The sequence below is a fragment of the Dromaius novaehollandiae genome, chromosome 9, assembly GCF_036370855.1.
Source record: "Dromaius novaehollandiae isolate bDroNov1 chromosome 9, bDroNov1.hap1, whole genome shotgun sequence".
Taxonomy (NCBI): Eukaryota; Metazoa; Chordata; class Aves; order Casuariiformes; family Dromaiidae; genus Dromaius; species Dromaius novaehollandiae.
This window is the reverse complement of record NC_088106.1, coordinates 21,600,533-21,622,212: the sequence shown is the minus strand read 5'-3', so window position 1 is coordinate 21,622,212 and position 21,680 is coordinate 21,600,533. Positions and strand designations below refer to the sequence as shown.

The following is a 21,680-nucleotide window of genomic DNA, read 5'->3' as shown; positions in this document are numbered from 1 at the left end:
CACCACATTTAGAAACTCCTGCCCTTCCCTAATCCCTCTTTCCCTCTCCTTGTGCCTCCCGGGCTGCCAGCTGCTCTCACGCGCGCCGCAGTGCACCCAGACAGCCGGCCCTTCTCTGCACGGTCTCGTCTTTGCTGCTTTCCAAAACCGACCCAACATTTTGCTCTGGCTCTGAAAAGCACTGGAGAAATTTCTAGTGTGTTAGGTAAGATTAATCACAGTCAAAGCGGTAACATAGCGCTCTATGCTTTATTAAAAAACTCAAAACTTTACAGAACACAGGAAAAGATAGGTCTTTTTGTCAAGTGTCTGATGAAATAAGTAGAAAATGGTCATCTGTCTCTGACAACAGCCCTGCAAAGCTAAATCCGTGATAGCTAAAACCGAAATAGTGCATCTTCCTCTCTTTAGGACTCCAGCACATTGTACGATGCTTTCTGAAGAGCATGGCACAGCATGAAGGTTCCCGGCCTTGGGACCATCACCGGGAGCACTTGTCACTCAGCACTGCGGACACCACATCTCCTGCGCACGCCCTTCTCCAGGCAGCTTCCACCCCGCTCTCCCACCCGCGCTGTGGCAACGGGAGTGCCGAGACCTGCCGGCATGGACGGCGCCTGCTTCCCTTTCGAGCCCAGGAGGCCGGGTGCGAGCTGGCACCCATGTGGTCGCTGAGCGGGGAGACAGCACGCTCACAGAGAGATTTGGGAGCAACCACGCAGCTGCCTCCCAGGGCAGCCCCACGCTCCAGATAGGTTTATTTGAAGCAAAGCAACAGAACAAAAGTTAGGCGGTGACACAGCTTTGATGGTGCAGCAAAACCAATCCAACACCTCAATGCTGCAGCAAGATACAATCTCATCTCCTCTCCTTGCCTCCCCCAGCAGAAAACTATCCCCCCCGCCTTTCTGCTATTTTTTTTTTGAATTGTTTCGTTTTCTGCAGATTTAGATCCCTGGACTGAAGCGTACATGGGCACCACCGCCAGGGCAAAAACAGCTACAAGAGCGTGTAGGCACGGAGTGGGGGCTGCCCTGTTCCCTAGCTGCACCTCTTCAGATATCCTCAGCTGTGCCTTTAAACGCTCCCTGGAAAGCTGGACCCTCCCAGAGCAACGCGCAGCAGTCGCACCACTCTCCAGTCCTACCGGACCACACAGTCCACGAGTAGTAAAGAATTTCAGTGTGCACTTTTCCAGGTAATTAAGTTCCCCCAGTGCAACATGGGTTGTGTTCAGCTGACACAGATGCCGGCGCTGAACACTACTAAAATTATCCAGAACTGTGCTGCAGGAGTGCTCTGCGGTTACACATCGCTGGTGTTTGTCACCTCCTTCCTGCCCTCGGACGGGCAGAAACCATCACAAAGCAAGCCTGAGTTACGAGCTAACAAGAGGCAGCGAGTAGGCACTTTCCAAAGAAATTCACATCTTCATGTAGAGCAGAATTCACATATATTTAAGGAGAAAATACCTTTTTATTTCTGATTTTTTGGAAGGCAAATACGATGATCAGATTTTGCTTTTCTTTTCATAATTTCATTCCTCAGTCATGCCCTTCCCATCTCTTTCCCTTTAAGATTTAGTTAATCCTACTTGAGAAAACAAAACTGTTGATCAAGACTGGAGTTATTCAGGCATCCGTTGCTTTTCAATTACTTCATTTCTCCTGTCCTTTTTACCCTTCAGTATTCTGGCAGTTCTCCCCCAGACTCTGACTTCTCTTGTCTTCTGTTCTACAAAATCCAATTAGGATTTCCATCATCCTGCTGATAATTGCACGCTGGTCTAACAAAGGCTAGCCCTGTTCATGGTTTTATTTTGTTAACTATCATAAGGCCAGGCAACGGAAAGGTCTTACTGAAGCATAAACATAGCTCAAACAATTCTTTGCAAGTGTTTCCTTTTTGTGTGTACAATGCTAATTTGGGAAAAGGCCAATGGAGAAATATTTTCTTCAAAAATAATTCCAAGAAAATGTTCCTATGTTTTGATTCATGCATAAAATTGACAACTTTGATAGTTTTTAAATACCAACCATAGGGGAAGTAAGGAGGAACACAGATGGGTGCAAGTGTCTCAACCACACCGCTACCCTGGGCCAGTGCTCCCACGCCAGCTGAGGACCGGCCCCTGCAGGTGGTCACTGTGCTGTCTTTTGGCTGCAACTCAAAGGAGCTATAAGCCCTAACACTATCTGAACATATTACTGGTTATTTCTTAACATTTTACAACAGCAGTAGGATTTGTATGGCTTATTCCTATTCATTGCACAATAATCCTCCAATCTGCACTGCATTAAAAAATAAACCTTTCTGTAAATAGTGTTATTTTTCCTGCTTTGCCTTCAGCCTCCTTAGTATCACTTCATGGAAAGTAAGTGTCCCTCTACCTCAGTAAACCTTCTACTGAAGTTTTTTCACAGTTACAAAGGTAAGGTATGCATCAGTGGTCACAGCACAAAGTAGCATGATATGCAGATTGCATTCTGTGTGTTTCCAGATTAAAGCACTTAGCCATCATTTGGAAGTGATCAGTCCATCTGGCACATTTGTTTTCAGTCATATAAAGAATTCTTCCTCCTCCTCAGTTCCGTTTCCAGGGCTGGCTCTCGATATTTGCAAGTGAAAGCCTGAAGCTCTTTGTCCAGCTCCTTTATTCCTTTTGGCTGCAAAAGAGGACAGATGGGTTCTGTCCTCGGAGGGCAAGCTGACGCTGCAGCCAGCCGCGGCCATGGAATAGCTGGGTGCTCGTGGCTGGAGAAGGCTGGTCCGCAAATCCCTGGAAAAGCAGGTCAGAGGGCAGCGGCCACAGTCAGCATTTACCACAGTGAACCCGGTGTCAACGTTGGTCTCAGCCTCCTGTCTAGGAGGCTGGCTTTCCTGGTGAGATGTTTTCAGCTTACTGCTCAAGTGCACATGGAAAGGAGCGGCGTCCCACTGGGATGGGGCTGCTGCACTGTTCTGAGAAGTGCAGAAGGGACCGTGAAGAACGCTGCTTGTTGGCTCGGGAGCGAGAGCTTCACTCTGTCCAGATTTCGTTCTCCCCTTCACAGTTCTGACTGTCTGGCTCCTCTGTTCTGGGCTAACCCGCTTTGTGGGGAAAGGGACGGGGACAGAGTTACAGAGGAGTTTTTCGTTGCCTGCATTATTATGCTGACTGGAAAACCCACCATCTTTCTCACTGTGCTTGGAGTTGCCTTGAACCTAAGGAGGAAATTTTGAAAAGATCCCATTAAAATGTTGGTTTAGCTTTAGTCAAGTGACAATATCCTCACCTAGCTTTATTGTGTTGAAATCACTTGCAATGTAACATGAGAAGTCCTAGAAGAAGACAACATAAGGAGTCTAACAAGACTGAGTGATGACCGATGAAATTTAATGCAGATAAATTTAAAGTTATACACATGGAGAAAAATAATTCTGGCTTCATGTATGAAATGATAGGTTGCGAGTAGGCCGTAACCCCAGGGCCTCACTCCTCTGATAGACAGCCTCATGGTAATATCAGTTCAGTGCTCGATAGCAGTCTGGAAAGCAAATGAAATCTTAAGAGTTATTCCAAAAGAAATACAGTGCATAATGATGTTCTCCATAATTCTCTACAGTTCCCCCACAGCTGCAATACAGTATGTGTTCCCATCCGCTCAGCTCAGGATAGGACATCTTAGAACTGGAAAGGTTCAAGAAAAAACAGCAAGAATAACTGCAAGGCTAAGGATAAAGGAACAACCATGTATGCTGGGACTCCAGCCCGGAAAACTGTTTGGGAGGGAGAGGATAAAAGGCTATAAAATGAACCACATAGAGAAACAGATAGGTCTTGTCTGTTCACTGCCTCTTCCAATGCAAATGGGGGCCAACAAATGAAACGGTGGGGGGATTTCAAATAAGCAAAGGTGGCAGTAGACCTGAGGAAGTCCTTGCTGAAGCATGCTGTGGACACAGCTCACATGGATTCAAGGGAAGACTAGATAAATGCTAGGAAGAGAGATTCATTGCACGTTACTACACAAACAAGCCACAGCAGGCTTCAGAAATCCTCTGAGCTTAAAATGGGCAGTTCAAGAGAATATTAGTGTGGTGTAATATATGCATTTGTCCTATTATTCTTCCCAAGGCATTCAGTGGTGGCCAAGTATTGGAGACAAAAAGCTGAGCTAGATGAAACTTTGGTCTGACCTAGTGCAGATAGTCTTACAATTTTTTTGCAGTCAACTACAGTGCCTGGCTAAGTAGCTACAGAGTGTTTGAGTGAAACAATCCAGTAGGTTCATCCATTTTAATTAATAAATTACAAAACTGAAATCGTAGGTCATAAGCCTAAGTATTCTGAGAAAGAAAAAAAAAGTTACACTCGAATCAAGTTTTTCCCTACCCTGCCATAAAACAAGAATCCTGTAGGCTTTCCTAATCAGTCTTTCGCCCAAAAAGGGGACTTGTGAGTCGTGCTGCAAGCTGTGATCCTTCTGCGCGCTCTGAATTCCCAGAGATTAGAGAACAACAGATCATGCTATGCCAGAGGCTGATCTTGCACACTCTGATTTAATGATACGACTACTGCCAGCACAGGCAGAGCCACACATTTCTGCATCACATCTGTTCTTCAAGAGCCTCACATTTAAAAATAAGGCTATGCAAAAACTAGCTAAAGAAACATCTGTCAAGCTTGGCAGTAGTTTGAGAACTGGTCCTGCCTTCAAGCAGGAACAGGCTAGGTAAATTGTGGAAAGTCCTCCTGGTCCTGCTCCCCCTCCCCAGCCCTCCTCCACACCAAATGTTATCAGGACAGCATGGAGGGAGCTTTATGGAAAAAAAAAGCTGTGGTTGAAACCTGATCCAAACAAAAGATCTGAATCACCACATAGTATCATGCCCCTAAACCTCTGTCTGGGAGTTTCCAGACAGAGACACACATACATTGCGGAGCTCGCATGCAGCTTTCCAAGTGCTGTCAGGACTAGTGCACACACTGTAAGTATGACCCAGGACAGAGGTGCTGCACACAACTAACATACAAATAGTGGCTTCAACTGTAGTTATCCTGTGCTGAAATCTTATGGGAGGCATCTGCTCTATCAGAGCTCATTCACGTCTGCAAATCCTGACCTGCTATTTTTGCAAAAAGACTTGTCCAGGAAACTCCAGCTCAAGTACAATTCTTGTGAAGGCTGAGAACAAGCGGCTACCCAGGGTGGACGGCCCCATCAGGCCAGCAAGTCCAACAGGACTCGGACCTGCTGAAGCCTCCCAGCTCGGCACAGTAGTAGGCAGATACTTTATGCTGCCAGGGGATCTTCCCAGCTCCAAAGGGACACCAACCCTGGAGCCAGGCGTTGTTGTTTATGCAACAGCACATGGAGATAGTCTTACTCCAAAGAGTTCAACACTCAGGGGAAACGGGCTCTCAAACACAAAATAAACACCCTACAAAGCTTCGGTGTAGACAAGTAAACAGACCCAGAGCGAAAGACATTAGTCACAACACTGAGATATCCCTTCAAGCAGTTTAAATACGGTATTGGGAAGGTAGCCCTAAAGCTCCCATGGCCTGGTGATCCCAACACTGATGTTTCCTCCTCCATAGTTTTATTGTACAAGTAACTGCAGTTCATGCATTTCAGTTTGCTGCTCTTCCAGGAAAAATGTCAATACAGCAAATCAGACAGAAGTTCCAAAATAGAACAGATCAAAAGGATCCATCATGCTGGCATTCAGATCACATTTTTTTCTAGTTAAGACCTTCATTTTAAAGAAGTTGCCAAGTAACACAGAATTAACAACAATCCTTGCCTGTTTTAACACACAGGCAAAGGGAAGTCAATGAGAATGAATAAACCAGATGACTATGAAATCCCCAGTACCTAGTAAGTCAGTTGTTAACATGACTCTCCAGATTAAATTTGTAAAACTGAAGCAACAGGGATCTCCTATAAACACTCAGTGAAAGGACAGAAACTAGAACAGTACTTAGTAACTTAGGCAAAAAGGAGAGGATATGGCTTATTTACTTCTCTATCAAACCGAGTGACTTGCAAGTTATCTGTCCCCCAGTAAAAAAAAAAAAAAACAACAAAAACAACAACAAAAAAAAACTTATAAGTTGAGGAAAATGACAATTCATGTGGGTGGAAGCCCACAAACAGACCCTTGGATTTAGCTCGGACTAGGTCAGAAAGCTTACAGAACTGAGGGAAACGAATCTTTTGGCTGGTACTCAGTATGAACCGAATACTCGCAGCGTGAAGCCCCGCGTGCCAGGCTGTCAGTGAATTGCCATGCGGCTTGAAGCACGACCACCACATAGACATCCTCGAGCTCAAATGAGCTCCAGCTTCCCCGGCGGGAGCGCAATGTAGCACAGTCACACACCCAAAAAAGCTTCTGAATTTCCTGCCAGGGAATTCACGTACATCTGTCACTCAAAGACGTGGCCTCTGTAACTGGGAGAACCACAGGGTGATTTAGGAGGGGACCTCTGGAGGTCACCTGGTCCAGTTCCCTGTTCAAAGCAGGGCCAACCTCAAAGCTCTGTGAAGGGGCTCAGGGCCTTGTCCAGCCCAAGCAGGTGGCAAACTAGTTTATAGAGTGACTCTGGGAAAGAGAGGAGAGAAAAAAAAGTCCCCCCCCAAACCACACCACAGAATGGGAAAATTATTAAATATCCAAATTACAACAAAAAAGGTGTATGAGGAAAAGAAAAATACTAACTGGGATTCTAAGTTTCAAAATACCATTCAGAAGTCATTTAAATAGCTCTGAGTGGTTATCATTTAATTTTGTTTAAGCTGATATTTCAAATAAAAATTCAGTCAGCACAGGGTAGACCCAACCAACCCCAGACTTCACACTCAACTCTTACAGGTGACATCAATTTATGCTCTTTTTCTTGCTAATAGAAAGCGTGCCACCTAAGTGAGTCCAGGGTGAGGGAGTCAAATAAATTACAGATGTCATTCAAAAGAAAAGTGCACATTTGAAAGAGTACTAACTTCAAAATGTATAGCCCCCACCTCAAATAAGCCACATGTCTTTGAAAAGGACTTGAAAATAAGCCCTCAGTGACACAAAGAGATAACGCCTACCAAATCAGAGACGGGAGTGTGCTTTTGGGGCAGGCGAAGCAAACTGAGGGGAAGAAAAAGATGCCAAGAGGTGGAATGGACTGTTATGGGCTGTCTGTGAAAGACACCACACTGAGCTGAACTCCCCCTATCCTTGCACATACGTGTAATTCACAGTATGCATCATCTCAGCACAAGTTTTCTGTCTGTTCTTCTTGATCTGTATTCAGACAACCTCTGAACTGCACACTTGATCCAAAAGGGAGAGGTCTGCTACGATGCATTTACTCAGTGCTTTTGCCCAACTGCAATTCACTCAGGAGCTCGCAAAATCAAATGTAGGCAACCCTGCATTAACATTGTAGCTACGAGACAACTGGTTTTGTGCGCAAAAATATGCTTTCAAAACCATTTCTAAGGTAACAACTTACCACAAAAAAGAATAGGCTGCCATGATTGTTTGATGCAGGCAGGGAAGGCAAGACATTAAACTAGCCTGCTCAAAAAAAGGATCAATACTTTCAATTTCAGGCAAGCAGTCATGGTGTTAAATTAACAACATTAAATATTCCAACTGTTTCTGCTTATATTTATCAATGGCACCACAGCACAAGCGGATCCAGATTGCTTCAGTCATAAATTCAAAAGAAAATGCAAACAAGCAAAAATCTTAATTGCCATTCTGAACCACTCCTGGTGTCTGCTGGGGGGGGGGGGGGGGGAGAGGAGACTCACCTCTCACAAAGCACCACACACACATACCTGAAGCAGAATTTTGTTTCCTTCATAATCCTGCGTCTGCCATCTGGTGCTGCTGATAGGAATACAAGGATTAGGCAGGAGAGGCACCAGCTGCCCGATTTCTTGCACCTTGAACTGCAGGACTGATGATTCTTTCGGCTCAACAGACACCCCAATGGGCAGCTGCTTCAAGCAGAGCTGAACAGCAATGTTTTTAGTTGCGTACAGCACAAAGACACAGAAGTTACTTTTCTGCATAGTTGCTTCTTTCTGTAGGATCATCTCATACAGTCTCACTGCGTCATCGTAGTTATCGAAACTACAGTACAGGGTCACACGCAAAATTTCAGAGCCGCAGTGCACCTGCCTGATGCCCCACACAGGCATCTGGTCATCTAGGCCATAGAAGTCCTGGCTAGCTGGTGCATAGGGATGGCTTTGCCCAATTTGTGCGCACTGGTAGCGCCACGGCGGATGCTGGAAGAAATCATGGACCTGAAAAATCCGTTCTTCTCCGAAGTCCTCATGTAGAAAAAGGAGGACAGACATTCCAGGAAATCCACAGCTTTTCTTACGATAACTCTCATAGTATTTCAATGGAGTAACACGCTCAGACACAAGGAAAAGTCGAATGTCCGGGCAAATCCATTCCAAAAGCCGATCCAGAGTTTGCTGCAGAAGCGATGAATATCCCGAGTTGGCAAGAAGATGAACGGTCATCAGCAAAGAGTCCGCTCTGTCATCCATCGTAAAGTTGCCTTGCAAAATAAATACATGAATAAATAAAGACAAACTGGTGCTTTCCATCTCCTTTAACTACTGTTCCTATCTCAGTAATCTGAGCGTTGTACTCGAAGACTCACAAGCAGAAAGAATACCCTCTTTTACAAGCTTTCCAATAATCCCATGAAATAAGCATGTATGCACATTTCATGCAAGTGAGATAGGGAAGAGGGAAAAGGCCTTGTGGGTTGACCAAGGTCACACAGATCATGGTAGAGCTCAGATGAAGACTCATTTTTGACTCCGAGACTCGAGCTCTAGTCACTGATGACACACATCTGATGCGTCCAAAAATACCTTTGTGATTGTTTTTGCCCTTCACAGAATAGGACAGCAGAGACAGAATACTGAAATACAAAAGTAATTATTCTCCAAGGTGAGATGATTTTGTAAATGTACTTGCCAGTCAATGGTGGAAATGCAAGCTCTGGAAGCCGGCAAAATCCCGACCGTGTGCATCTCAGAACGCAGCTGCTGCCCTTTGCAAACGCAATGTGGCTCTCCTGTCGGAAAATCTCAGCATATTTTCTTTTAATCAGCAGGCTGGGCTTTTGCTTGTTCTAAAAACTTGTGATCTTCATGAGTCACACCCTTCTGGGGCACACAGATAAGCTATTCTTTAAAAACAAGGAAGGAAAACAGATTAACAAAAGAAAAAAGACCAATGTGAACACAATAGATAGCAGTAAGGGCAGATATGAATCAATCTCAGGAAAGAAAGCAGCTTTGGGAAAACGCCTGGACTCCTAGTTATGCCACTCCACACTACAGGCAAACACTGCTCTGCTGGAAACCTGTCCTGGTTTATTATAAACAGCCCACTGGCATCTGTGCCCCTTTCAGTGCCCTGTTTTCCTTTTTTTCCCCCTGCTTTTTTGTTTTGTTTTGTTTTGTTTGAAAAGTTGTTACATACCCATGTGATTAGCACCCATAGGCAAACCTCCAGGGTTTTTTTTCTTTGCTCTTTCGGTTTACATGCCAGCATTTTTTAGCTTATTGTGTGAACTACAACATGAGTAGTGAAAATGCATCTCTTCCCAGCCCTCTTCTCATGCCTAGACTTTTTTTTTTTTTTTGGATAATCCAGAAGCAACATATACAAGTCAGGTCAACCTCCACTTTCTAAACAGAACTACTCCCACTGCAGCTAATATTTAAATGAAAACTGGGGCTTCTGAGGATGCATCCAGCCCCATCTAATCAAGAGCAACACATTTCTTTCTCTCTCCTGACATACCAATTTCCTTCTCAAACAACTAAGCACACAAAGCAGCAGTTCACTGTGCAGAAGTCCCAGGATTAATACGAGTTTGTTATTCAGAACTCTGAACTAGAACCAAAATTTTTAATACCACTCCAACTTTATACTCAGCTGAACAAAACCTTCCAAGGTCTAAAGGTACAAGCAGCTTTGCCTTTGGTGTCTGTTTTAAAAGATCATTTTTCCTGACAGAAATACAGAGTCATGTTAAAAAACCACAGAGACCAAAAGACTGACTAGCAAACGAAAGAAAAAAAAATTGCACTGATAGAGACAAAGCTACTGCAACGCTTCAGATGAAGTAATAGCAACTGTTGGGACAGAAAAAAAAATCCAATCTTTTGACAACTGCAGGAAAAGAATGAAGAGAACAGTTCAAAACGTTAAAACACTATAAATGAACTCTGAACAACACAATTTTACTGAAACACAAAAAAGGAAATGATTCAGCAGCTCTTTGCTACAAGGATGGGTACAAAGGGGTGAGGAATCATCTGCCTTCCTATGTACAGGAAAAAATGGGAATTTTGCCTGAACAGGAACACGCTGAAACTAAAAGTTCATCAGGAGTTGGCCTGCAGCAGGTAATACGAGCTCAGTTTCGGTGCAAGCGATACCCATTCTGCCGGGAGACAACGCTGCTGGGCACGGCAGCGAGTCAGCGCAGCCATGGCAGCAGCGTGCCCAAGCCCAAACCGCCACCGCTGCGGGTGCTACCGGGCAAAGCAGCAGGCAGCAGAGAAAGCCAAAGCGGATAAACATGAAGAAACAAACGTGGTGGGGGGAAACCAATCCTAACTCTGCACACATGATGGGTGATATACACCTGATGAACACGATTTGGGGCTTGTTAGACAGTTCTGTGAAAATGCCAGTTTTGTGCCTGGAAGCTGCCAAAAACAAAGGTATTACCAGGAAAGAAACAGTGAACAAAACAGAAAGTATATGTATATACAATGTATAAATCCACAGTGCACCTGAATCTTGAATACAATGCACAGTTCCAGTTTCCTTACATTAAAATGGATGTGGAGATTTAGAAAAAATACACAGAAGGAGGAATACAAGAAACACCAAAGGAAAGAAATGGCTCCTGCAAGAGGAACAAGCAGACCAGGACCTTCAGCCTGGAGAAGAGCGTGGTGGTAGGATATGGTGCAGGTTTGTGAACAGTGCCAGGAAGGTAAAGAGGAACGCACAAGCGTGTAGTATCTCCCAGCAAGAGCACCGGGCAACAGCAATTGCAACTAGCAAACGCCTGTTTCTGAACCAGTGAGGAAATACTTCTCCACGTCATCGGCAATTAAGCTTGCCACAAGATGACATGACAGCAGAAGTTTTTAGACACTCAGAGTGCTTGGACACACTCATGGAAGTAGAATTTATCAAACTGGTAAGGGCTGGAAGCCTAATTTGGGGAAGCACTGAAATACCTCCGTCCTACTCTAGTACAATCTGCACAGGCCTTTGCTTCTAATCCCTGCCTGAAACAGGACACGGTGCTAGAGGGAGCCCTGGCCAGAGCCAGTGAAACCATTCACACGCTCTTATAACTCAGAAACGCAGCCTGCAGGTCACTGTGCAGAAAGACATGTTCAAGAACATGAACCCACTCTTTCAGACCACCTAGGCGCCTCGGGAAGCAGCCAGCCCTTCGCCTGTGCAGCGCTCACTCCGGCGTGCCACTGCCCTCCCCTCCACAAGCATCACTTACTGCACCTCCGCACCCCGCGCTCCCCCCTACGCACTTGTTCCCTCCTCACGTGACCCCCTGTCGTGCTGCTCTCACACGTACTGCTTCCCCACCAGTGCCACAGAAGTAACCAAAGAGAAGCAAACAGATTCACCTGTTTCAAACAGAAACACCTTCGAGTCCCACAGAGGACTGCAGAAGTCACTACAGTCTATTCTTCTGACCAGGCTGCTGGGGACGGGGCGGGGGAATCTTATTCCCTTCCTACTTCCCAGCAAGTTCCTCAACTGCAAACACAAGTGAGGACAATGCAGTACCAGTGACTGCCATCTGCCTCCTCTTCTCCCATACAGCCTGCACACGTGGGAGCAGAGGAGTGGATTCACCAGTTGGTTGGCGAACTGTTCGTTTCCACTGGTGTGAAGAGGGCGTGCTGGCTTGCCCTGCTTTCCCTGGAGGCTCGCATCAACCGCCAGCTCTCACATCAAGCACAGCTCCTGGCCCCCTCCCTATTCCCACTGCCGCTCAGGTCAAACCATCGGCCTGGCTGTTAAAAGATCCCATGGGTGTGGAAGCATACTAGGGAGAAGATAAAGCACTGGTAACACAGACTCTTACAAGGCAGCTGTACAGAATAAGGGCTAGCAAGTTGGGATGAGTGCGAGAGTTAGGAAACAACATGGACATCAAGTCTCCCTCCAACTCCCAGTGTAGCCAGTGGGAACCAGACTGGTTTCCAGATGGGCAGGTGCTTCCCAGAGGGGCTGCTGAAGGTTACCAACTTCTCTCCTCTTTGCACAGCTGGGATCTGAAGCAGCTGCCATCCACTTAAAATGTCACAGCATTTTACAACAGCTAAGAACCTGAACCCAAGCACAGGAAGGACTTTGCACCGAACCCTACAGCTGCGCCACATTTATCAGCGAGCAGTACACTTGCTGCGGATCGGGTACGCTTGGGCAGGATGGGGAAGCAGTGTTACCTGTGAGCTCATTCTGAGTAGAGGCATTCAGAAAACGATTTCAACGATTTCTAGGTCTGGTTCCTGGGTTCAGCAGCTCTCCAGGAGCTCAAGGTCAAATGTAGCCATGAGAAACACAAAATTAACAGAGTGCCCTTTGGAGGGCAGCCCCACTGTCCGGGCTATGCCATATTCAGGACAGAAGCGTTGTGTTCCTCTTCTGCCACCTAAACGTCCACCAGGAAGGACTTGAACACAGGCCCTCCAAGCCCAGACAAGGGTATTGTCATGCCCCTACTTTGCCTCCAACATATTTTTCACCCTAAACCTTGGGCTAAAGTCAGGATGCCATTACTACCATTTCAGTCTTGCTCATCTAGCCCTCCACACCCCTTGCTTTTCTTGTGAGCATGCAGGGAGAAGTTCTGAGGGTTAAAAGGGATGACTGTCATCAAAACAACGTGCTAGGGGTTTTTTTTGGATTTGGTTAGAAATGAAAGTGTTAGTTTCACTCTGATCCCTGAATGTAATTAGTTCTTGCCTTTCTCTCTCCTTCCCCTTCCCCCAGTTTTCCAGTCTGGCTGCCAAACGGAAAAGCACATTATTCATAGTGACCTACTGAACATGCCAAGAAGGATTTCTTTAAGAGATTAGAAAAATAGCAGTTCAATCTTATGTGAAAAATCAGTCTCCTGCAGGAGAAAGGGGAGGATGTTGATACAGTATGCACACAAAATATATTGGAGCACTGTTTGCACATGATAGTGATTGTCTGACAACCTGGCACAGCATACAGCACACAGCTGGGGCGGTGTAGCTTTGTACAAGAGCAGATGAAATACCAGTATTTATATCCACAGCAAGTCACACTAGTTAGCCCCAAATAAAAAAAACTCTAAACCTAAACAATTAACAAATACTTTATTGCATGAGGCCTCAAAGAGTACTACCTGCTATATGCTTCAAAATCTTAAGGTTGAAAGGCACAACAAAATATCTAGTAATTCCTTTTCACAATGAATTCTCAAGATGTGCCCAAGTTCTCTGAGGTGTTCAGAGCCCTTCACTCAGACACTAACAAGACTGATTAAATCCTGTGGCATGTTGAGCATCATCACAAGCTCACAGCAACTTCAGTAACCCTTATAACGATTCAAGCTTTATATACTAGCAGATAAGTAACTTCAGGGAGAGTGTGAATTACGTAAGCACTTCAGGGCTAGACCTCATTAAATCCATGCAGTGTTGTGGGATTGCTAGCTTTTAAAAGAAAATTAACAATTTACTTTACACCTTTTACACCAATTTCAAGCTCTTCCTGTAATGAGGATACTTGCTAGATGACAATTATGTACAGAATACACAGCACTGAGACAAAAATCAGAATTAAGGTTTTACTTGAAAACAGTAAGTTTTTTAAAGAGTTGTCTCTTGGTGCAAACCTCGTGACTCTGATTCATCATCACTTCTGAGGAAAATAAAATCCCAGTGATCAAAGGAGGAAAAAATAATCTAACCTACTGCATTTATTAAAGCAGTTTTCTCTTCCAAACGGTACTCATTTCTTTTTTAGCCAGCTAACAAACAGTAGGAATCCAGCGAGGGTCTGTCAGCAAAGAGGTACAGAAAATACAGACAGCTCTACCATACCTGAGGAATCCCCAAAAGAAATACAGCCATAAAGGAGAGAAGGAAGGGGAAGCTTCCTGCAGCCTGATTACCTTACCTTACAGAGTTAATAACAGTGCTGATCCTCAGGCTGCTGGCTTCGAGTCACAAGTACAACCTCTCGGCAGGACTGGAGTCCGAAAGTAACTATGGCAAAGCTGGCTTCAGCTCCTCCCATAGACGGGACACAGGGACTTGAGACTCCTTCCTTAAGAAACACTATTCTAGGAGATACACAGACAGGATAGGGTTTCAAGACTCACAGGAGATAAAATGCAAACTAAAATGACAGAGTTTCTCCCTGACATTAGCAGCAGCAGTCAGGGGAACAGGCATCCTCTTGGCAGTGTTGTGCACAGCCAAACAGAGGGACAACTAGCATCAAAACAGATTTTACCTGACAGCTTAATAATTGTGCTTAAGAAATTAATATAAATAAAACTTTTCCTTACAAACAACACAGACGTTGGTGAAAGCACACCACTGAGCACCACTGAAACTGGTGACATGGAGACAACTGAGGTCCCCAGCAATAGGCCAAATCATGAACCTGCTTAAGTGGGTGTTTGAACTTCCACAGACTTCAACTTACCTTTGGTAGCTTTTCCCATCAGGAAAAGGAAGGGAGAGCCTGGAATGAGGACTGAGTACACACTGACTTAAACACGATATTGGAAACCTTGTTAAATTGGAGTTGTTCCAGTGATATAAACAAGGCTGCTATCACAACTGCTAACCCCAAACAAGATCCTATTCTGCCTAGACAAAGGGAAGGGCAATCAAGAAAGAGGATGTGGCTGCAGTCCATAACAATATGGTGAAAGCTAACCTACTGACATTACAGGACCCTGCAAATTTGCTGCAATACCATTCTCCTCCAAGCCCCCCTTCTATGCTTTATGAAGTGTACGAGAGGCACTAGCAAAACAAGGAGTGGAGAGAGGAACAATGAACGTTTGTGTAACTAAAGACTGGATCAGCCTTCCCACTCCCGATGCCCTAAGATGGATGAGACACATGTGGTTATACAGATGCCTTGGACATAAGCTGGCCTCTCTCCAGTTACATAGCTGATGGCAACCATAACCATGTGCAAAGGAAATCTTCAAAAAAGCATTAAGAGCAGAAGGCTGTCTCTAGTCATTCAAATGAACTGCTTTCCTGAGCTGCACTTTCCAAGCAGTTTGAACACAGGAAAATGTAGAAAGCCTTCCAAATAAATGGATGTAACCAAAGATGCACAAGTTTCTTTGCAGAAACTCCTACACAGCTCAGGCCTCAGTGCCAGCAGTCAGCTTTCCATATTGACAGCTAATGGCTTTGTGCCATGGCTTTTAGGGCTCGGCTCTCAACAATGAGCATTCACACACTGTATGCCTCCAAAAGTTGTGAAATATGTTTTGCCCGTTATAGCTTCCTATTAGTAACAAATATCTCATAAAAAGCAGCAAGTGCTCGCCTGACTACTGACCTCGCATTGCAGCCGTGAGCGCAAAACTTGTTACAAAGCTTTCGATTTATGCAGTCTGATCAACGCAGCTTTTATATACAACTCCAAATAAGTCTGGACTACGTGTCACCAGAAAATTATGTGGCGCTTCCAGTTCAATAGAAGTGGTCTTTACGTCTTTCTCCCTCAATTTTCATTTTGGTTAAAATACTTTAGAAAATTCAAACCACTCCATACGCACAAACCAAGACACAATAAAAATAATAATCCAATATGAGGTTATATCAGTAATTAACATTAGGAAATTCAGTCAAGTCAAGACTCGGCAGCTAGCACTGACCGAAGACAGTATCTGTGGGAGCCATCTGCCTACACCCCCAGCTGGGGCTCCCATCTGCCTGCAGAGCAGGGTGCGAGTCTGGTAGCTGCTATTAAACGTGTAAGTGGGAGATGAGCTCCTGACAAAGTCTTATCGCCAGCTGTGTGACTGCACGACCACATACAAATGTTGGCATTAGGATGAAGAACTACTGACTGCAGTGGTAAGTCACATAACTAATAGTCTGAACAGACTCACCCGCTTGCAGAGCTGGGTTGTGTATTAGCATCTGTATCACCACCAGCAGCGTAGATACATGCATTGATCTTCACAAGCTCTCTTCACCTCCACTCCCACGAGGTTGGTGTGGAGCGAGGGAGGAGCGCCACGTCTGGGAGTCAGCTTGCTTAAGTTTGAATCTAAGCGCCTAGCTTTATGGATTAATTTTTGAAATATTTAAACCAGAAAACTTTATATGACTTACAGTTCGATTAAAAACCTTCCAGAAAAATAAAACAGGCACATCTAAATCAAATGCAGACTGGCAGTTCTAGTGAACTATTCATTTAATCAGCTTACACTCAGCACTGATGAAGACAACTCTCAGAAAAATACTTGGAAGGCCAGTAGCAGGTGTTGAGAGAAACAGCACCCTACTGAGTGTTAATAACAGCAAGTCACCAGGAGATGGTGAGCCCACCAGTGAATCCAGCCCTCAGCTTATGGCACAAATCAGACCTTCGTGGTGTGAAGGCTTCTAACTACACCTTTTCCTGAGGACAACAGTCCTGAGATACAGAATAATACACCCAAATTCTAATTTAAAAACCCCAGTCTTGGCCTAGATCCCACATTATGTGTGAATTGCAGATTTGCATAATTAACTAACCTGATAACAAGTGCTGTGACAGACAAGTTGCAGGAGATGATTAGCTTCATCTTTAATGGAATTTTGTAAGAAGCAATATCCAAGCATCAAACAACTATGAATATTTGCAGAAGTGGCTTGCAAGGTCTGAGAAACACAGATGTTATGGAGATTTGGTATATGCCCTAGGAAACTCTGGAAAGAAAAAGAAGCATGTAAAAATCAAAGGCCATATTAAGGCAAAGTTAGGTTCTAATACTGCTTTGCTCTGATCATATTAGGGCTTTCCTTCTCATTATGATCTTGTTCATTGGAAGAAAAGGAGTACTGAAGGCCATTCATAAACAACAAATGAAAATTATACCCACTGGCAGATTCTCTCCCAATTTCTGTTAGGGCAAACACAACCACGTGTACCTAGACTATGATCTCTGCAGGGAATTCCCTCAAATCTTGTCCACGGCTAACACAGTTTAGCAGTTCTGGGACTAGAGGAGGTGAAACAGGCCTCTCTCTCCTAAACAGCAGTGAGTTTTCACACTTTAGGATAACAGCTGCTGAGAGAAGGCAGACTATTTTTCAGGGTCTACAGACCCAGGCAGATATTATTGTGTCAGTTACATTCACATCGCATTTGCAAGATTTTCTTTGCAGGTGAAAAAGGTGAGATTTTGACTGGCATTAGAAGACTGAAGAACCAGAAGTACTGCCTGTAGTCTCCCTGCCTGAATGCGTAATGAGACAGAAGTACTATGCTGCAGAATCACAGTTTGTGAATGTATTTCCCTCAAGTACCCAGGGTATCTTTTCCTTAGGAAGATAACAATTGTAAGTGGGTTTACACCTATTTTAGGACAGTCACTGGCCTATTCTAAACTATGCCACCATCCAGGGAGTTAATATTTCCAACCAGAAACATCTCAAATATGAGCTGGTTCCCATCATAAGTCTCTTTCCCAATCAAATGTACCGCTAGGTGCTCCACAGTGGGAAAGGTGGGACTGTAAGTTGGTACCCAGTGGCCAGCAGGGATTCCTCTCCTCTAGGATTGCAAAAACCTCACCTGGGAAAAGGCCTCCACTTCTCCACATCCTCCAGTCACATCTTGTGTGTTTAGTAGACTGGTCTGTGTTGTTCGGGTATCAGCTTCTCTTGTAAGTCACTTGCCTTGGCCACTGCTCTGCTCTGAGCATGCAACCACACATAACTAAGCGTGCTATTTGTCACAGCAGAACGCAGGGGTTAGAAGCTTTTCCAACAGATAAATCTGTAATACAGCTGTCGCCTAACTATTCCCTCTGTCCCTTTCTCCTTGAAGCCTTAATAGCTTGCTGATCCTTAAAATCTTGGCTTAATTTCAACAGCTGCAAAAATAAAGAAATTCATGTTAGATGCAAACGCAACAATAAGCTCCTCCAAGCAAGAACCAGTCCTGTCTCTCTCCATGTAAAGGATAAATACAGTATGATCACAGCTGGGGTCTCTGAGTACTAACATAATGAGAATAATAAATAACTAAGAATAAAAACAAGCGGATAAAAAACACCAATACAGATAATACTAACAGCCCACCTGCAGAGAAAACATAATTGTTTCTAGTTAATAAGATCAAATTTACACTGGACTTTCAGAGCACAATTCGCATTGCAACTACCACCTAAAGGAAACACTTAAAGTGCAGAAAGCACAGTGATTTGACAACCCAGAGCATACAGTGCACCTTTAAGAACAGTGGTTTTAGTCTTCTCTTTATATTATTTGCCAGCTCCTAACTAAAACCTCACTTTTCTTTTGCTTTTCATTTTCTCAGGCATTATTACCAGAGCAGACTGAGCATAAAATACTATTCCACCTTGGTATTATCCTATAACCACAACACATTGACCTAACTGAAGGGGAAGTGCAGAGCAATGGGCTCCCAGACATTATTACTTCACCTGGGTTTCAGCTAAGAAATGATTAATAGTAGGCCTAATCTGCATCAAGACTTCCTAAGACTAGGGTTTATACTCACTTCTTTGTGAAACCTGGCTTGCTTCCCCAAGGAGTGTAATCACCAGCTTCCTGCAAGCAGAATAATGACGAGCAGTTCCTTCAAGGGAATAGGGAACTAACGTACCTCTTTCCCAAGTGTTAAAGCCAAATTGTGCGGCCTCGACTTGTGCTGAATTCCTGCGGACTTCAACAGGCATCTTTCCTGCTTGAGGATATGACCCATAAATCGATGCACAGCAATGGTTTTGGTCAACTTGCTATTTTTATAGTATTGTTTATACTAAAACCTTGGTATTGCATAGTGCCAGTAGGCAAAAAAAAATAACCCTTAGTGAATATATCACAGTTCTTCCAAAAATGAGTGCTAAAGAAACCAAAGGGTACTTTTGTTCTCAGCACCTTGGTGTTTAGTACTAGCTTAGGTTTTCGTAGTGCTGCCCGTACCTTTCAGACTTCACTTAAAGAACGTCAAAACGGTGCTGAACGGTCACTTTCTGCTGTCTGGTGCCGCTGCACTGCAACAGGGCCTGCGAAGCAGAAACGGCAGATCAGCATGCTTTGCCCAGTACTACGCTTGACATCAAGCAACTCCACAAACTACAGAATTACGGTTCATTACTGGAACAAACCACTCTATGTAAAACACGCACATGAGATACTGCACATTTCCGAGGGCGAGGGAAATACTCCTTTTGGGAGGGCAACCCCCCTGCTGACTTCTGCAGCCAACGCTCCCCCAGGAAGCTGCTCCCGGGCGCTGCCGCGCACGCCGGCGCTGGGACGGGCACCGCAGGGACGGGCACCGCAGGGACGGGCACCGCAGGGACGGGCACCGCAGGGACGGGCACCGCAGGGACAGCCCAGCCCACACAGGCGCCCTTAGCGTCTCACTCGTCCTTCCCTTAAAACCCATGCCAGGCTCATTAAGCACGAGATGGGGGGAAATAAGCTGCCAAATAATCCAAACACTTTCTGTGGCCTTTGGAAATCTACTGAAACTTTTTCCACTTTCAAGAAACATTCAGGAAATAAAACCAGGCGTCATACCTCGTAAAGGACAACGTGTGCCATGGTTAGGCTGAAAATCAAGGCTTCCAGACCCAGCTCCCAGACCTGCTGCCGTGCGGTCTCCAGCCTCACCTCACGCAGGGCTCTGGGTCCCGCGCGCCCGTCCCCAAACGCGCCCAGCGTGTCCCGCGGGAGGGGAGCTCGCCCGCCCGGCCCACCTGCGCGCCTCTGAAGTGCGTGCTTAAAGGCCTGGAGCCAGAAACCGTAAAAGCAGCGCACTGAAGATGTTATTGGACACTTCAAAGAGCTTTAGTTGAGGAGGAGAAAGAGAAAGAAAGAAAAAGGGAGGAGAAAGAAAAAGAAAGAAAAAGGGAGGAGAAAGAGAAAGAAAGAAAAAGGGAGGAGGAAGAGAAAGAAAGAAAAAGGGAGGAGAAAGAAAAAGAAAGAAAAAGGGAGGAGGAAGAGAAAGAAAGAAAAAGGGAGGAGGAAGAGAAAGAAAAAGACACCCTCCCCCGAGCTTTTGCAAGACCGCCGGCCCAGGCGGACACCCGGCGCAGCAGCAGTTAACACCGCCTCCGCCACACAGCGCCACGCTTCCGGCGCGCCCGGCAGCCGCCCCGCAGCGCCCGGGACCCGACCGGACCGAACCGGCCCGGCCCGCACGTGACAGGCCGGCACGGCCGCCGCCACCGCCCGGGAAACACCGCCCCGCGCCGCCGCCATGGCGGGCAGCCCGGCCTGCGGCGGCCGCCGCGCCCCCTGGCTCAGGGCGCCTCGCGGCGGCGCGGCCCGGCGAGGCACAGGCAGGCCCGGCCCCCTCCCCGCTCCCGCGATGGCCACTCGGGCTTGAGCCATGTACTGTAGTGGCCTGTTCGGGGGGGCGTTTAGACACTGACAGCGCAAGCCAAAAACCCTGTCTTACAATTTCACTCTGAAATCGTTTCCAAGCCCTCCGTCACCCCAAAGCACACCTCCACGCTGACCTGGCACTAACGCTGCCCTCCCGCACACGGCAACCTTTCACCGCCGCGCGGTTTCGCACCAGCGTCTTCAGGGCACATTGCAGACCTCACTCATTCCGCTACAGGTGTCAGCGGGCTAAGGACCTAAGCTGTCGAGCACGCTGTTGGCATTGGTTTCCATCAGTATCACAACATTCAATGTACAAGGCACATTTGTAATTTTAGTCCTGCCAGGCTCCAAACCGACTTCTTGGTTAAAAAAAAAAAAAAAAAAAAAAAAAAAAAAAAAAAAAAAAAAAAAAAAAAAAAAAAAAAAAAAAAAAAAAGCACCTCTAGTACTCATTTCTGCTTGGAAGTCATCAAGGATGCCACAAAACAACCAGCACAGTTTACTATCCTCATATGTGATGAATATAATTTATTAACGCACATTATGCACAAGGTTTGGGCAGCGCTGACCAACGCCTGTCCTCCACCGAGTCTCCGACCAGGTCTGGCATCGCACGCCTCCCTCGCCCTCTGGAGACGTGCCGTCCTTGCTGCTCCTGGCAGGACGCATCCTGCGGTGACAGTGGAAAAGCATTTCATCGCAAACTCGCTGAACTGCGCTACTCAAACCTTCCTTTCCCGAGAACACACAACACACTGCACACCTTCATTTCAGCTTCAGCTTCTGACAGCTCAGAGATCAAATACTTTGGCACCTTTGAAAGGATACCGCATACAAATTAAGCGAACTACAGCAGCTTATGTTTCAAAGAGGGCAAAAACAGTAGTGAAGTTACTAAGAGCAGAGGGATCCTCAGCGCTTGCTGTGCTTGGAACGAAAGCAGAGCTCTGGGGATGAACTGAGCACGGGTGAGGAGGCGTAAGCAGTAAAACACCTCTCCACGAGTCCAGGTATTGCTTC

General features: G+C 45.6%; 1 protein-coding gene across 7 annotated transcripts; it reads right to left on the bottom strand.

Annotated features, from left to right (window-relative positions):
- Positions 1-235: 235 nt before the first annotated feature.
- FAM124B (family with sequence similarity 124 member B) lies at positions 236-20,570 on the bottom strand. Of its 7 annotated transcripts, XM_064516914.1 has the most exons (10): positions 19,848-20,569; positions 19,245-19,327; positions 18,820-19,002; positions 17,869-18,169; positions 16,827-17,000; positions 16,196-16,368; positions 14,227-14,392; positions 8,989-9,202; positions 7,824-8,560; positions 236-3,204 (listed from the first exon to the last, which is right to left on the bottom strand). In XM_064516914.1, exons 9-10 carry the CDS (start codon positions 8,547-8,549, stop codon positions 2,560-2,562), a joined length of 1,371 nt encoding a protein of 456 aa, XP_064372984.1. In that variant the 5' UTR covers positions 8,550-8,560; positions 8,989-9,202; positions 14,227-14,392; positions 16,196-16,368; positions 16,827-17,000; positions 17,869-18,169; positions 18,820-19,002; positions 19,245-19,327; positions 19,848-20,569; the 3' UTR covers positions 236-2,559. The 7 variants fall into 7 exon arrangements, with proteins under 7 accessions (XP_064372984.1, XP_064372983.1, XP_064372985.1 ...); XM_064516913.1 differs by lacking the exon at positions 16,196-16,368 and having other exon boundaries at positions 18,820-19,005; XM_064516915.1 differs by lacking the exon at positions 16,196-16,368 and having other exon boundaries at positions 18,925-19,005.
- Between the last annotated feature and the right edge of the window lie 1,110 nt (positions 20,571-21,680).